Raw genomic sequence first — 15923 nt, 5'->3', positions numbered from 1 at the left:
ATAACATTCAATGGATCTCTCTGCTTTCTCTAATTTCATATATACAGGAGTTTCATTTAAAAGTAATCATAAAAATTTTTTAGGCATCAGAGACAACACTAACTCAGCAAGCAACTGACCCAACTGGAGATAAGGTTTTCTTGGAGACTACATCATAAGTATTTCTTAAAGAATTGTGACACCATTAAAACACCATTAAACCATAATACTAATTTTCCTTTGTCTCTGTGTTAATAGCTCTACTAATCAACCTCTTAATCATATTTCTGATTTGATTATTAATTACTATGTTATGCTTAAGTGCTAAGATAATTTGATTCCCATTATTTTTTTTTTAAATCAACATAAAAACAAACATAATTTTTAAATTTTGTTTATTCGTAGATTAAAATGTAATGCCATACAATTTTAACAATCACTTAAAAAAAGGATTTATATTTGCATAAAACAGAAGCAAAACAGAAAGATATAAAATAAAATGCCATCTTGCTTCAAGTTTTCAAATCAGTACTCAGAGTACTAATAGACATCTATATACATTACAAGTATATTATATAAATATACTATAAGTAATCTCAGAACCACAATAAATATCAAGTAATTTTTTAGGCACATGGCATAGAAATTATGCAAAATCTGCATAATTCTTAAGAGTGCTGAGTGACTTACTTTTAGATTATTTTCCTAGATACATTTTACATAAAATATACAGTCATCACTAACATCATCCCCAGTCACCTCTGGATCTAACCTCTCATCCGAAGCATTAGTGCCTTCTTATTCTTTGATACTATTGCTCTATACAACTATTACATAAGAAAATATTTTGCAGATTTCTTCACTAATTGCCTAAGAAGGTATCAATGCCTAAGAAGGTAACAAAGTAAGTACAGCCTATCCACACAATATAGTCATGAAAATGTGCTGAGAGGCAGAGACTTACAAAACTGCTCATTGTAATACTGGGAGTTACCCTGAAGGTAAACATAAATTAATTGCCAATACTATGAAATTCAGAAATTATTAGAAACTGAGGTAACACCTGTTTGTTTGTTTGTTTGTTTGTTTGTTTGTTTTAGAGATAGAAATACTTGAAAATACACGGAAAGTACTATAAAAATCCTCACAAATATAGACCTCAGTCATTGTAAGCTGTTTGTAATCCTTTCAGCAGAAATTTAAACCAAAGAATCAAAACGATTGCTCTAGTTAAATGTACGTACACTGTTAGGATTAAAGATCACAGCCATGGAACACCTGAGATTGCCCTCTGATAAGTGAAGCCTAATGCTTCTCATAATAGAGTCAATGTTCAGTGATAAGTGAAATAAATAAATGGCTGATTTTTTCCCCCAACTACAAGTCAGATTCTGGCATATCTGGCATATCTGCCATCAAGTACCCGATACCATACCGTCCATTGGGAGCAGTATCCAGAGTTGGTGATCCACTCTGTTTTCGATAAATATTTTTACCAAAATTTGGAGATGACATCTCACTTGGTATCTTTCCATGAATCAGGCTCGTGTCATCGCCTTCAAAGTTAACAGGCTCTTTCAGAACCCTTCCTTTCTTATAGGTAACAGATGCTAAATTACCAGAACTATCATCTATGAGGTTGCAGCAACGGATAATAAAGACCACCGGGACAGGGAATATTGCCAGGACCATCAGCAAGATACAGACAACCATTCCCCATGTTGGATAGCTCAGAAATTCTTCAGATGCCTGTGGGAGCCAAAAAATATTTATCATTTATTTTCTCTTCACATACACAAAAACAATTACATTTTTCTCAGGTTTTTAAGCAAATAATTTAGGCAGGCCTTGTGACCTATTTTGACCAATCAGAATGCAGTGGACACAGCAGTAAGAGACTTCTAAGGCAAGAACATTATCAGTTTCTGTTCTCTTATGATGCTACCCTGAGTCTACGATGCTATGACTAAGTCAAGAATAAGAGATCAGCTGGAGAAACAAGGCAAGCTGTGTCAGTTTTCCCAACTGAACGCAAATACATGAGTTAGCCCAAGTGAGGCCATAACACTGCCCAGCCTACCCATGGAACTGAGATATTAAAAAACCACTGCTGTATCCAGTCACTAAGCTTCACAATACTTTGTTATTAAGCAATGGATATTTTTACATTATGCTTTATTTTATATTTAAAATCTGAAATCTAAGTTTTGAAGCATTGCTGTTTCCAAGAATTTTTATAAGAGATAACAGATTTTTTATGTATAAATTACTATATTGAATTATTGACCATAGATTGTTTAAATACTATGTAATATGCAAGATAATGGAGTCCTTGTGTGGTACTGCAGGATGAGCACTGGACAAATATACAAAGGCTTGCAATTCCAACCTACCAGCCACTCCTTGGAAACCCTATACTGGGTCACTCTGACTCAAAACCAACTTGAGGGCACTTAACAACAGCAAAATAATCATTCTCATAATACATCTTGTCAGCATATTCTTTTGTAGCTAATAAGGCATGAAAACATAAACTGAAATATTCATTGCCCATAAAAGATTTACCTCAATATTAAATAATATTAGGATTAGTAACACACATTTTCACTATGATATATTTATTTCTTGTGGTTATTAAGTACTGTTGAGTTGTTCCCAACTCACGGCAACCCTGTCCAAGGATTCTGAGGAGTGGCTGGTAAGTTTGAACCGTCCAGTGCTTATCCTATAACAACACACCAGAACGCCATATGTTACCTAAGACAGACTATATTAACATAGAAAAAAATATTTCTGAATATTTTACTATGTTTTCTGGAGTCAAAGGCCTAATCATTATTAAATTGCCTATGATAAGATGAACAAAAATATGTTAATGAGGACAGCAGCACTCATCTAATGTTAGTTTGTTGCACTGTGGAGACGTGTATGTTACTGTGGTACTGGAAGCTATGCCACTGTTACTTCAAATATCAGCAGGGCCATTCATGTTGGACAAGGTTCCGCAGATTCCAAGCTAAGAGAGATTAGTAAGAATGACCTGACAATTCACTTCTGAAAGAAATGGCCAGGAAAACCTTCATAATAGCAGTGGAACACTGCCTGTCACAGTGACTGAGGAAAGTGCCTCAAAATCTGACTGAGAAAGAGTAGTCTTCTCGAGGTACAGTCAACATAATGGCGTAAATGGAAAGAACTTCTGGAACCTTCTAGGGTTGAGGAGACACAACTCAGATAAGAAGAAACAGTGGCAAACATCCAATTATGTTCCACTGAAATGTGGAACATATGCAATATGAATCAAGAAAAATGTCAAGGCATAAAAAAATTAAACTGAACACAGAAAAGAATCAATCTCCTAGGAATCTGTGAGCTGAAAGAGACAGGTATGGGTTGTTTTGAATCCAATAAATCATATGGTTTGCTTTGCCAGGAATGATAAATTGAAGAGGAAAGGTGTTGCATTCATTATTAAAAAGAACATTTCAAGATTTATCCTAAAATACAATGTTGTGATAGGATAAAACCCATAAGCCTACAAAGAAGACCAGTTAATATGACTATATTCAAATTTACATACTAAGCTTTAATGTGAACAATAAAGAAATTGAAGATTTTTACCAAATTCTGCAGTAAAATTGATCAAAAATGCATTATTGCTGTTGATTCGAATGTGAGAGTTGAAAACAAAGAAAAATGATCAGAAGTTGGGAAATACAAGTTGGTGATATATCACAGAATTTTACAAGAACAATATCATCTGTGGCACTGTAGGAAAAGCACTGGACTTCTAACTGCAAAGTAAGTGGTTCAAGTCCACCAGCAGATCCTTGGAAACCCTATACAGGGTCACTATGAGTCAGAACCAACTTGACATTGTTCAACAATGACTTATTACAAACAACTTTTTAATGACCTAAACAGAATCTATATCCATTGATCATATAGGATAGAATACACACAAGTTAAGTCGACTATATTTATGGAAAAAGACCAAGAGAAACTCAGTATCATCAGTCAGAACAAAGTCAAAGGACGACTGCAGAAGAGACCATCAATTACTCATATGCAGGTTCAAGTTGAAACTGAATAAAATTGAAACATGTCCAGGAGAGTCAAAATATGACCTTGGTATACCACCTTAATTTAGATATCATCTGAAGAATAGATTTGATGAATTGAATACTAATGACTAAAGGCAACAATCTGTAAAATGACATCAAGTATATCGTATATTAAAAAAAAAAAAAAAAAAGGTCGTTCAAAAGATAAGAAGGAAAAGATCAAAATGGATGTCAGAAAAGACGCTGACACTTTCTCTAGGGCACAGAGAAGCTAAAGCAAAAGGAAAAATGGAGCAAAAGAGCAGAAAAGAAGATTTTAAAAAGCAGCTGGAGAGGACAAAGTAAAGTATTATGACGTGTGAAAGGCCTGAGTTAAAAACCAAACAGGAAGAGCAAGTTCAGCATTTCTCAAACTAAGAGAAATAAAGAAAAAAATTCAAGCCTAAACTTGCAACAATGAAAGGTTCTATGAGTAAAACACTGAAAGACACAAGAAGCATCAAATAAGATGGAAGGAATAGGCAAGAAACATTGTACCAAAGAGAATTGATGTTCAACCATTTCAGGAAGAAGCACATGATCAAAAACCAATTATACTGAAAGAAGTTCAAGCTGCACTGAAGGCACTGGTAAAAAACAGGCTTCAAGAACTGACAGAACACCAACTGAAATGTTTCAGGTAATGGATGCAGTGCTGGAAGTACTCACTCTTCTATGCCACGAAATTTGGAAGACAACTACCTGGCTGGCCAGTGAACTGGAAGAGATTCAAATTTGGTCCATTTCAAAGACAAGTGATCCAACAAAAAGCAAAAGTTATTGAACAATATCATTAATATAACACACAAGTAAAATTTCACTAAACATAATTTTTAAATGGTTATAAAAGTGCATTGACAGGGAACTTCCAGAAATCCAAACTAGATTCCGATAAAGATATGGAAAGAGGGATATTAGATAGATCTTGAAAGAAGGTAGAGGATACCAAAAAAATGTTTACCTGTGTTTTATTCAGTATGTAAAGGTATCTGACTGTGTTGTTCAGAACATATTATGGATAACCTTGCAAAAAATGGGAAATCCAGAACACATAGTTATACTCATGCAGCAGTTGTACCTAGACAAAGAAGAAGTCATACAAACAGAACAAGGGGATACTGCAAAGTTAAAAATCAGGAAAGGTGTGTGTCGGAGTTTTATCTTTCATCATACTTATTCAATGTGTATGCTGAGCAAGTAATTGAGAAGCTGGACTCTATGAGGAAGAACACACCATCAGGATTAAGAGAAGGCTCATTAACAGCATGCAATATGCAGATGACACAACCTTGTTTGCTGAAAGCAGAGAGGGCTTGAAGCACTTAATAATGAAGACAAAAGATTACAGTGTTCAACATAAAAGAAAACCAAGATTCTCACAACCAGATCAATAAGCAACATTATGATGAACACAGAAAAGATTGAAGTTCCCAAGGACGTCATTTTACTTGGATCCACAAACTATGTCCATAGAAACAGCAGTGATAAAATTAAAAAATGTATTGCAATAGGAAAATGTGCTGCATAAAACCTCTTTAAAGATTTAAAAAACAAAAATATCTCTTGAGAAATAAGGTGTGCCTGCCCCAACTCATGATACTTTCAATCACTTCATATGCACATATCACTTCAAAAGCTGAACAATGAATAAGGAAGACCAAAGAAGAATTAATGATTTTGATTGTGGTGTTGGAAAATATTAAATATAACAAAAGAATGGACAAATCTATGTAGGAAGAAGTACTGTCGGAATGTTCCTTAAAAGTGAGGATGCATATTTTGGACACATTTAAAGAGGGACTAGTCCCTGGAGCCATTATGCTTAGTAAAGTAGAGGGTCAGTGAAAAAGCAAAGACTCTCAATGAGATAGACTGACACAGAGACTGCTACAAGGAGCTCCATTATAGGAGTGATTGTGAGGATGGTGCAGTGAGGACTATCTCAATTATTCCAATGGACTAAAATAACCCACAATGTACAAATAAAATCACAAATGTTTAGACACAAAACATAAATCTCAAGATCCTTGAATAAGAGCAGCAATGTTCATTAAATATAAAACACTTTTTAAAAAGATCTGTGAAAAAGACAAAGACAATAATCTCTAAAATGACATTATATATATATATATATATATTTTTAATCAAGCTTTTCAATTATGTGTTTTACCTTTTCTTCAATCCATGCATTATAGCCAGGAGGACTTAATCCCATATTCACAATGCTAGCTATTAGCAATGATAATAGCACTAAAGGAGAAAGATATTTCCACATATAGTAGTAATATTTGTTGGGTACAAAGCCCAACATATCCTTAAGATCATCCATAAATCTAAACAAAAAGAAAATATTTCATTACTGCTCTGGTTCATATTTGCATACTTTACAAAATACATAGAATGGCAATAGTTTGACCAGGGTTTAACCTATCATATGTTACATTGAATTTAAAAAATCATTATGAAATACAAATTATAAGTTAAGATCATTTGCAAAATAAAATGAAATCAGGTAAGTACTGTAATTTTCATATGACAAAATCATTCTTAAAACAATTACTGAAGTTTCCTCTTTCTGTTGACTTTCTAGTCTATGAATTCAACATTTGCAAAACATTAATAACTCCTTGTCTTTTTCTTTACTCTAGAAACAATTCCCTAATCACATCAAATAGTCAAGGAGTATCTTCCAAACTCTCATTACTTTTAACAGTGCATGAACTAAAAGAAGATCAACACATTACAAATCATTGAAACATATATCTCAAGTCTCTTTTAATCTATAGGTACCCTCTCTATCTCATTTTTTCCAAATTTTTGTTGTATTGGCTGGGTTCCTTGTCCTAGTCTTTTATACTTTATGCTTTTCTAATTTAATCCCCACAATATTCCTAAATAAGTTTTTCTGATCCTATTTCCTGTATGTTAATACTGAAATGAATCTTGAGTACATACTGGTTATATAAAGCTATTCTCTACTAGATTCTTCAAAGTGGATTCATTCACAGTAGTTCCCCCTTACCTGCAAAAGATACTTTCCAAGAACCCCAGGAAATGCCTGAAACTGCAGAAAGCACAGAACCCTATGTATACTATGTCTATACAGACATATCTATGATAAAGTTTAATTTATAAATTAAGCATACTAAGAGGGCAACAAAACAATAATAATTGAATAATTATAACAATATGCTGTAATAAAAGTTATGTGAGAGGCAGTGTGGTGAATGATGAAGACATTATGATAAAGCATCAGTCTGTTATTTTCCGATCAAGGTTGACAGTAGGTAACTAGAACTGTGAAATTCTGCAGGAAAGGAGGAACTACAAGACCATTGCATTCAGTATGGGTTCTTGAATCTCAATGAAAAGAAAACAAAAATCCTCACCACTGGACCAATAAATAACATGATGATAAATGGAGAAAAGACTAAAGTTGTCAAATATTTCATTTTGCTTAGATCCAGCAAAATGCTTCATGGAAGCAGCAGTCAAGAAATCAAATGATGTATTGCATTAGGCAAATCTGCTTCACAAGACCTCTTTAAAGAGTTCAAAAACATAGATGAGAGTTTAAGGACTAAGGTGTACTTGACTTTCCTCTTATAAATGTTTTTTTGTTTGTTTGGTTTTGTCTGGACACCAGTTTTTAAATTAATATTTTAGACTATCTCCTGTTGTTAACAATTACATCTTTTTTTCCAAGTATATTTTGTGTCCTTTCAAAAATACAAGTTTTTCTATACTTCAGAAAAAGTTTCTTTGAACTAAAGCTTTCAATATTTATTCTGGCCATTATCTTTATAGATTTATATTATATGTGATTTATCATTGCTTAATTTCTGTTTCTGTCTCTGGTAGCGTAGTGGTTACGAATCGGGCTGCGAACCTTAAGGTCAGCGGTTCGAAACTACCAGCTGCTCCGTGGGAGAAAGATGAGGCTTTCTACTTCCATAAGGATTTACACCCTCGGAAACCCTGTTCGGGGTCTCTATGGGTCGGAACCGACTCGACGGCACTTAACAACAACAACAACAATTTCTGTTTCTATCTAGTATTTTTTCTCCTTCTCTTCCTCTTTTAATTCTCTTTAAACAAGTCATGCTTATTTTCTTGCGTTCCTTTCAAATCAATTTAACTTTCATTTCTGAATTGGTTTTCTTTTATTCACAATTATTTCCTGAGTTTGACTGTCACTCATCTGTCACTTTGCTGTAGTGCAGTGACATATGTAGTGCTGTGATGCCAGAAGCTCTACCACCGGTATTTTAAAAACCAAAAGGTCACCCGTGATGGACAGGTTTCAGCTGACCTTCCAGATTAAGACACACAAGAAAGAAGGAGAGGCAGACTACTTCTGAAGGGTTCGCCACTGCAAACCTTGTGAAAAGCAGCATAAAATTGTCAGATATAATACCATAATATGAGGCCCTCAGGTTGGAAGGCGCTCAAAATACAACTGGGGAAGTGCTGCCTTCTCAAAGTAGAGCTGACCATGAAGACACAAATGGAGTAAATCTTTCATTCACGAATGTGGCACAGCTCCAAATGAGGAGAAACAGCTAAAACCATCCATTCGTAATAGTAATGTGGAATATACAAACTAGGAATCTAGGAAAATGGGAAGTTGTCAAAAATGAAATGGAAAGCATAAAGTTTAATATACTCAACATTAGTGAGCTGGTATGGTAATTTTGGATATGATAATCATATGGTTTATTATGTCAGGAATCAAATTTTAGAGGAATGGCATCATGTTCAAAATCAAAAGAACATATCAAGAACAATCATGAGGTACAATGCTGTCTGTTGTAAGATAATATCCAAGCACCTACAAGGGAGACCAGTTAACACCACTATCATTCAAATTTACACACCAATCACTTAAGACAGTCATGATTAAGTTGAAGATTTCTACCAACTTCTTCAGTATGAAATTGATCAAACAAGCAATCAAGATGCAATGATAATTATCAGTAATTGTAATGCAAAGGTTGGAAACAAAGAGGAAGGATCATAGCTTGGTGATATAAATGATGCTGGAGATCACATGATAGAATTTTGCAAGATCAATGACTTATTCATCATAAGTACCCTTTTAAACAACATAAAATGCAACTAATATGCCTGGACCACACGAGATGCAATACATAGGAATGAACTGATTACATCTGTGGGAAGAGGCATGGACTAGGCTTAATATCATCAGCTCAAAAACAAGGCCAGGAGCAGACTGTGGTGGGATAGACCATTAGTTACTCATATGCAAGTTCATCATGAAGCTGAAAAAAATCAAACAGATCCATGAGAGCCAAGATATGACCTTGAACATATCCCACCTAAATTTAGTGGTCATTTCAAGACAAATTTGATGCATTAGACACTAATGACCAAAGACCAGAAGAGTTGTGGGATGAAATTTTAAAATATCAAACAGGAAGAAAGCAAACCCTCATAAATAAGACAAGAAAGAAAGAAGAGCAAAATGGATGTCAGAAGAGACTCTGAAATGGGCTCTCCAGCATAGAGGTGATAAAGCAAATGGAAGAAATGAGGAGGTAAAAGAGCAGATCAGAAAATGTCAAAGGGCAACGCAAGAAGTCAGTCTAGTATTATAATGAAATGTGTTAAAACCTAACATAAGAAAACCAATAGAGAAGAACATGCTCTGTGTTTCTCAAGTTGAAAGAACTAAAGAAAAAAATTCAAGCTACAGCTTGCATTAATGAAGGATTCTTGGGGCAAATATTGAATAATCCAGAAAGCATCAAAAGACAATGAAAGGAATGCACAAAAGTAACTGTACCAAATAGAAATAGTCAATTTATGATCAAGAAACAATAGGAAAAAAGGAAACCAAGTTGTATTGAAGGTTTTAGCAAAGAACAAGACTCCAGGAGTTTGGACTACAAATTGACATCATTCAGCAAGCTGACCCAGCACTGGAGGCACTCACTCATCTATGCCAAGAAATTTGGAAGATAACTACCTGGTCAACTGATTGGAAGAGATACACATGTGTACCCATTCCAAAGAATGAGGAAATAATCTAAATATCTTACGTTTATAGGGGAGCTAACAGCACCAGTGGAGTCCTGGTGTGACGCTATGGGTTAATGAGCCAGACTGCAAAGCCATTTGAACTGCAAGGTCGGAGGGTCAAGCTCACCAGCTACTCCTTGGAAACCCGATACAGGATCGCTATGGGTCAGAACTGACTCAATGGCACTTCACAACAACAACAACAGCACTCATAGGTTATGCTCACCATGGAATGGTGAATCATTCAAAATCAAAAGGGCATTATTTTCCTAATGACAAAGTTGAGAGGGGTTAGGAAGGTAGGTGGGATGCAAATAGGAATCACAGGGAGGAAACAGGATATCCCTTGTCGCATGGAGGAAGAATGTAATAATTGAGATGAAACAAAGTGTATGATTTATTGAATGTAAACCTTATGATCTTGTCTATAAAACTTCATTCAAATTGCAATAAAAAGTTAAAACACATATATCTTTAATATTACATTCAAGAAAAATTTTGCTGAAGATCATTCAAAAACCAAGAACTATAAGAAATTCAAGCTGGATTCAGACAAGAATGTAGAATAAGGGATATAACTGCTAATGTCAGATGGATCTTGACTGAAAGCATAGAATACCAGAAAGATGCTTATCTGTGCTTTAATGCCTATGCAAAGACTTTTGAGTGAGTGGTTCATAACAAGCTACTGACAACACTGTAAAGAATGTGTATTTCAGAATGCTTAACTGTGCTCATGAGGCAGTCCTTCAAATAGGCCAAGGGGATACGAAATGGCTTAAAATCTGGTAAGGTATGCACAGAGTCATATTCTTATTCAATCTGTATGCTAAGCAATTAATATGAGAAGCTGGGTTACATGAAGAAAAATGTAGCATCAGGATTGGAGGAAGACTCATTAACAACTTGCGATACAAATGATACAGCTTTACTTGCTGAAAGATAAGGACATAAAATGCTTAGTGATGAAGATCAAAGAACGGAGCCTTCAGCATGGGTTGAACTTCAATGTAAAGAAAACAAAATGATCAACAGTGGACCAATAAATATCATCATGCAGAAAAGTTTGAAGTTGTCAAATATTTCAGTTTGCTCAGTCTACAATCAGTGCTCATGGAAGCAGCAGTCAAGAAATCAAATGACATATTGTATTAGGCAAATCTGATGCACACAACTTCTTTTCAAGAGCAAAGATGCTAATTTGAGAATTAGGATGCTCCTGTATGTATGTGAAAGTTGAATAATGAATAAGAAGTCTGTAGAAGAATTGCTGCTTTTGAGTTATGGTATTAGAGAAGAATATTAGAGGTACCATGAAATGCCAGAAGAACAAACAAATCTGTGTTGGAAGAAGTATAGCCAAAATGTTCCATAGAAGTCATGATGGCAAGACTTTGTCTCTCATACTTCGAACACATTATCAGGAGGAACCAGTTCCTGGAGAAGGACATCATGCTTAATAAAGTGGAAGCTCTGAGAAAAAGAGGAAATCACCAAATGAGATGGATTTGCACAGGTACAGAAGCAGTGGGTTCAGCTTAACAATTGTGAGAATGGTGCAGGCCTGGACAGCGTTTTATTCTGTTGTGTACAGGGTCTCTATGAGTTGGAACAAACTCGATGGCACCTAACGACAACAACAATAACCACTTCTCAATGAAGTATCACTACAGAATACATCATTTCCAAAACTTTTCTATTATATAAGGTATTATGACACAAAAATCCTCCTCATAAAACTGTTTAGCAAAGTAATTCAGGATCAAAGGATTTAGAGTTAACCAGAATGGGATGAATCTCAGGTCTGCCACTGTCCTGGTGTGTGATGAACAAGTCACATGCTCTCTATGCCTGAATTTCCTAACTCGTGAAAAGCAGATAATAATAGTATCTCAGAAGAATTTAAAAAGGTTCTAGCCACATAACCAACACTCACTATGGGAGTTATTATTTGATAGCTATCTACCAAAATTAAATCAAAACTCCAGAATCCCAGATTATACTACAGTCTATACAATTCTGGTGTGGTGCAGTAGGTTAATGCACTAGACTGCAAAGCTGTTTGAACTGCAAGGTCAGTGGCTCAAGCTCACCAGCTGCTTCTCCTCAGAAACCCTATACAGGGTTGCTATGGGCCGGCACTGACTCGACGGCACTACGGCACACCACCACCACAACAAATACAATTCTATCTAATTACCAAATAAGGGAATTGACTTTATTTTTAAGTGAAGAAAAGCCTAAAAAAGATTCAAGAATTTTCCCTCTATTCACTTTTTTTCTTGTTTCAAGTGAAGTAATATTCTTTTCAAAATATGAAAAAATTACATCAAGGCAAATGTACTTACTTATCTATGCCATAAACATAGGATACAGCAATATTCTCCAAACTGACGACAATTAGCAGAGGCAGGGTAGCAGAATAATCATCAAACATTGTAACGAAGTAATTCCCAGAGCGCTGCACAAATATCAGTCCAATACAAAATGCCAGGAGACAACAGATAACTGGACAAAAGGAAGAAATTAGAAAATAAACCTCTATTGAAAGCCTTTTAAAAACTTAATTATGAATTACTATAGTCTAACAATAGTTTTGCTTTAACTTTTATAACTTCTTAATTATATAATCTTTCCTGTTACTGCAGAATATAACAGATTGGGAATTCCGTTACCTGTGTTCAACCCTGACTTTAATATGAATTCACTGTAAGACAGTATGGCAATTCATCTCTCTGAGACTGTGGAAGCTTATATAACAAGTGGAAATAATAAATGATGCAAGAATAGATAAATTTTAAAAGCATAAGTTCCCATAAACTATTCTTATTATTAGCAAAGAAACATTTTGGGCAAAAATGTTCAAAGGTCTTTTCTAACTTTAATGAGATTTTATATTCTTGGAATACATATTGATGCTTTGATTGCACAGGTGAATACTGTGACTTCTAATAATATTGTGATAAGAAATCTATTTTACATCTTTTTGAAACAAGATTTTTTTTAAAGTGAAAATAGAAATATCTAATCAGATCTAACCCACATCTAAATTTTTTAACTCTGCCTCATTAGTTCATTTGTACTCTTATTATGGCACAGTGGAACAATCTTATTATCCAGGTAATAACCAAGAAGAACCATATAAAAGGAATTCCCCAATAGCATATAAGAAATAGATACAGACACTTCAGGCAAGGAACCATTAATAAAAAAAACGTATAGAGATCTCTTTGCAATATAAACAATATGTCTGTATTTACACAATATTCTCTCCTGTTCAGTAAAGAAGCTCTCAAAATGATAGATTATTGCGTTCTATTTATTAACTACCTTTGAGCAGAGATGGGTATACCTGAAAGAACAGCAGGTGATGGAAAAGAGAATACAGAGATTCATGGGTTCAGGTATATGATGATGCCCTAGCAATCACAATAAATCTAAGTTAAATTTAGTCATTATCTCCATTATATACATACAGCATTATAACCATATAGTGTAGAAAAAGAAAAGTAACATTTACTTACAGCCTACTACCGCAACATTTAAATGCTTGGTATGGTGGTTAGTGGTGGTTATGTGCCATAGAGTCGGTTCTGACTCATAGCGACCCTGTATGATTTCCAAGGCTGTAAATCTTTATGGGAGCAGAAAGCCTCTTCTTTCTCCCATGGAACAGCTGGGAGTTTTGAACTGCTGACCTTAAGGTTCGCAGCCTGATTCATAACCACTATGCTACCAGAGCTTGTATAGTATACAATAAATTTTAGTTATCACACTTAATTCTTGTAATATTTAAAGACTAAAAAAAGTACTCTGAAAAATCATGCACAAAATCTCAAACTGAAGTGGCTGAGCAGGGATTTAAGTGTGGCACTGAGAGATAATGCATTGGACTGCAAGGTCCATTTGAATCACAAGGTAGGCAGTTCAAACACACCAGCCGCACCTCAGAAACCCTACACAGGGTCACTGAATTAGAACCGATTAGAAGTCACTTAACAACAGCAACATTGTCTGACTCCGATATCACTTTCATTCTCTCCTCATTTCCTATGTTGCTGTTGTTGTTTGTTACGTGCAGTCAAGTTGTTTCCAACACATAGCGACCCTATGGGTTCCCAAGGAATCACTGAGCTTGAATAACTATCATTGCGGCTCAAATCGACTCCATTATACTATACATGTTGTTGTCGTTAAGTGCCATCGAGTTCATCCCAACACATAATGATTCTTTATAGAATTTCTGAAGAGCAGCTGGTAAGTTTGAATCACCGACCTTATGGTTCAAGCTGACCTTGTGGTCTAGCACATTAACCCATAGCACCACACTAGGATTCCATATTATATATTTTGTTGTTGTTAAGTGCCATCGAGTCAATTCCAACACACTGTGACACTGTATATAGTTTCCCAGTATGCAGCAAATATAAACACAGTATATTCTAGGTGACATATATAATATCAGTAGAAACCTGAGAGAAAATTATAAATAACTACTTAAATTAGCCCTATGAAGCTGTCTAAGGCGCTCTGGTAGCGTAGTGGTTATGAATCGAACTGTGAACCTCAGGGTCAGCAGTTTGAAACTACCAGCTGTTCTGTGGGAGAAAGATGAGGCTTTCTGCTCCCGTAAAGATTTACAGCCTTGGAAACCTTGTGCAGGGTCACTATGGGTCAGAACTGACTCCATGGCACTTAACAACAAAAACAATAACAAGCTGTCTTGGAAAGAGATGATGGAAGATGTCCAAATCATCAGCCAAAAACAAGGCTGGGACAGATTGGGGAACAGATCATCAATTGCTTATATGCAAATTAAACTGAAGCTGAAGAAAATTAAAACAAGTCCACGAGAGCCAAAATATGACATTGAATATGTCTCACCTGAATTTATAGATCATCTGAAGAACAGATTTAATACATGAAACACTAAAGATCAAAGACCAAAAGAATTGTGGGATGACATCAAGAACATATAGAAAGAAAGCAAAAAGTCATTAAGAAGACAAGAAAGAAGGAAAAGATCAAAATGGAAGTCAAAAGAGATACTAAAGTTTGCTCTCCAATGTAGAGATGATAAAGTAAATGGAAGAAATGATGAGGTACAAGAGCTGAACAAAAAAATTTCAAAGATCAGCTCAGGAAGACAAACTCAAATATTACAACAAACTGTGCAAAGATCCAGAGTCAAAAATCCAAAAGGGAAAAACACACTCAGCATTTCTCAAGCTGGGGGAACTGAAGAAAAAAAACCAAGCCTTGACATTTGTTATTGAAACATCCTTTAGGCAAATTATTGAATGTTGCAGAAAGCATCAAAAGAAGATGGAAGAACACACAGAGTCACAGTACCAAAACGAAATGGTTGATGTTCAACCATTTCAAGAGGTAGCATATGACCAAGAGCCAATGATACTGAAAGAAGTCCAAGGTGCATTGAAAGAACTGGCAAAGAACGAGGCACCAGGTATTGATGGAGTAAAAATTGAAATCTTTCAAGAAAGTGATGCAGCACTGGAGGTACTCACTCATCTCTGCCATGAAATTTGTAAGACAACTATCTGGCCGACTGATTGGAAGAGATCTGTATTTGTGCCCATTCCAAAGAGAGGTAACCCAATGGAATGAGGAAATCATTGGACAGTATCTTTGATATCCCATGCGAGTAAAGTTTTACTGAAAGTAATACAGAAATGGCTGCAAGCATACATGGACAGAGAGATTCTACAGGTTCAAGCCAGATTCAGGAGAGGACGGGGAACAAGGGATATCATTGCTGATGTCTGATGGATCTTGGCT

The 15923-nt window shown here is 35.2% G+C and overlaps 1 protein-coding gene across 1 annotated transcript in view; it reads right to left on the bottom strand.

Moving 5' to 3' along the window:
• Positions 1–359: 359 nt before the first annotated feature.
• SLC6A15 (solute carrier family 6 (neutral amino acid transporter), member 15) overlaps positions 360–15923 on the bottom strand; it is a 44979-nt gene continuing 29415 nt past the window's right edge. The window contains exons 9-11 of the mRNA XM_006872969.1: positions 12473–12632; positions 6253–6415; positions 360–1728 (exon numbers count right to left, since the gene is read on the bottom strand). Coding sequence (XP_006873031.1) covers positions 1357–1728; positions 6253–6415; positions 12473–12632 — 695 coding nt within the window. The 3' untranslated portion in view covers positions 360–1356. The remainder of the gene's footprint in view (positions 1729–6252; positions 6416–12472; positions 12633–15923) is intronic.

This window comes from Chrysochloris asiatica, unplaced genomic scaffold (genome assembly GCF_000296735.1).
Source record: "Chrysochloris asiatica unplaced genomic scaffold, ChrAsi1.0 scaffold00217, whole genome shotgun sequence".
In the NCBI taxonomy this organism is placed as follows: Eukaryota; Metazoa; Chordata; class Mammalia; order Afrosoricida; family Chrysochloridae; genus Chrysochloris; species Chrysochloris asiatica.
This window is presented reverse-complemented; position numbering and strand designations above follow the sequence as displayed.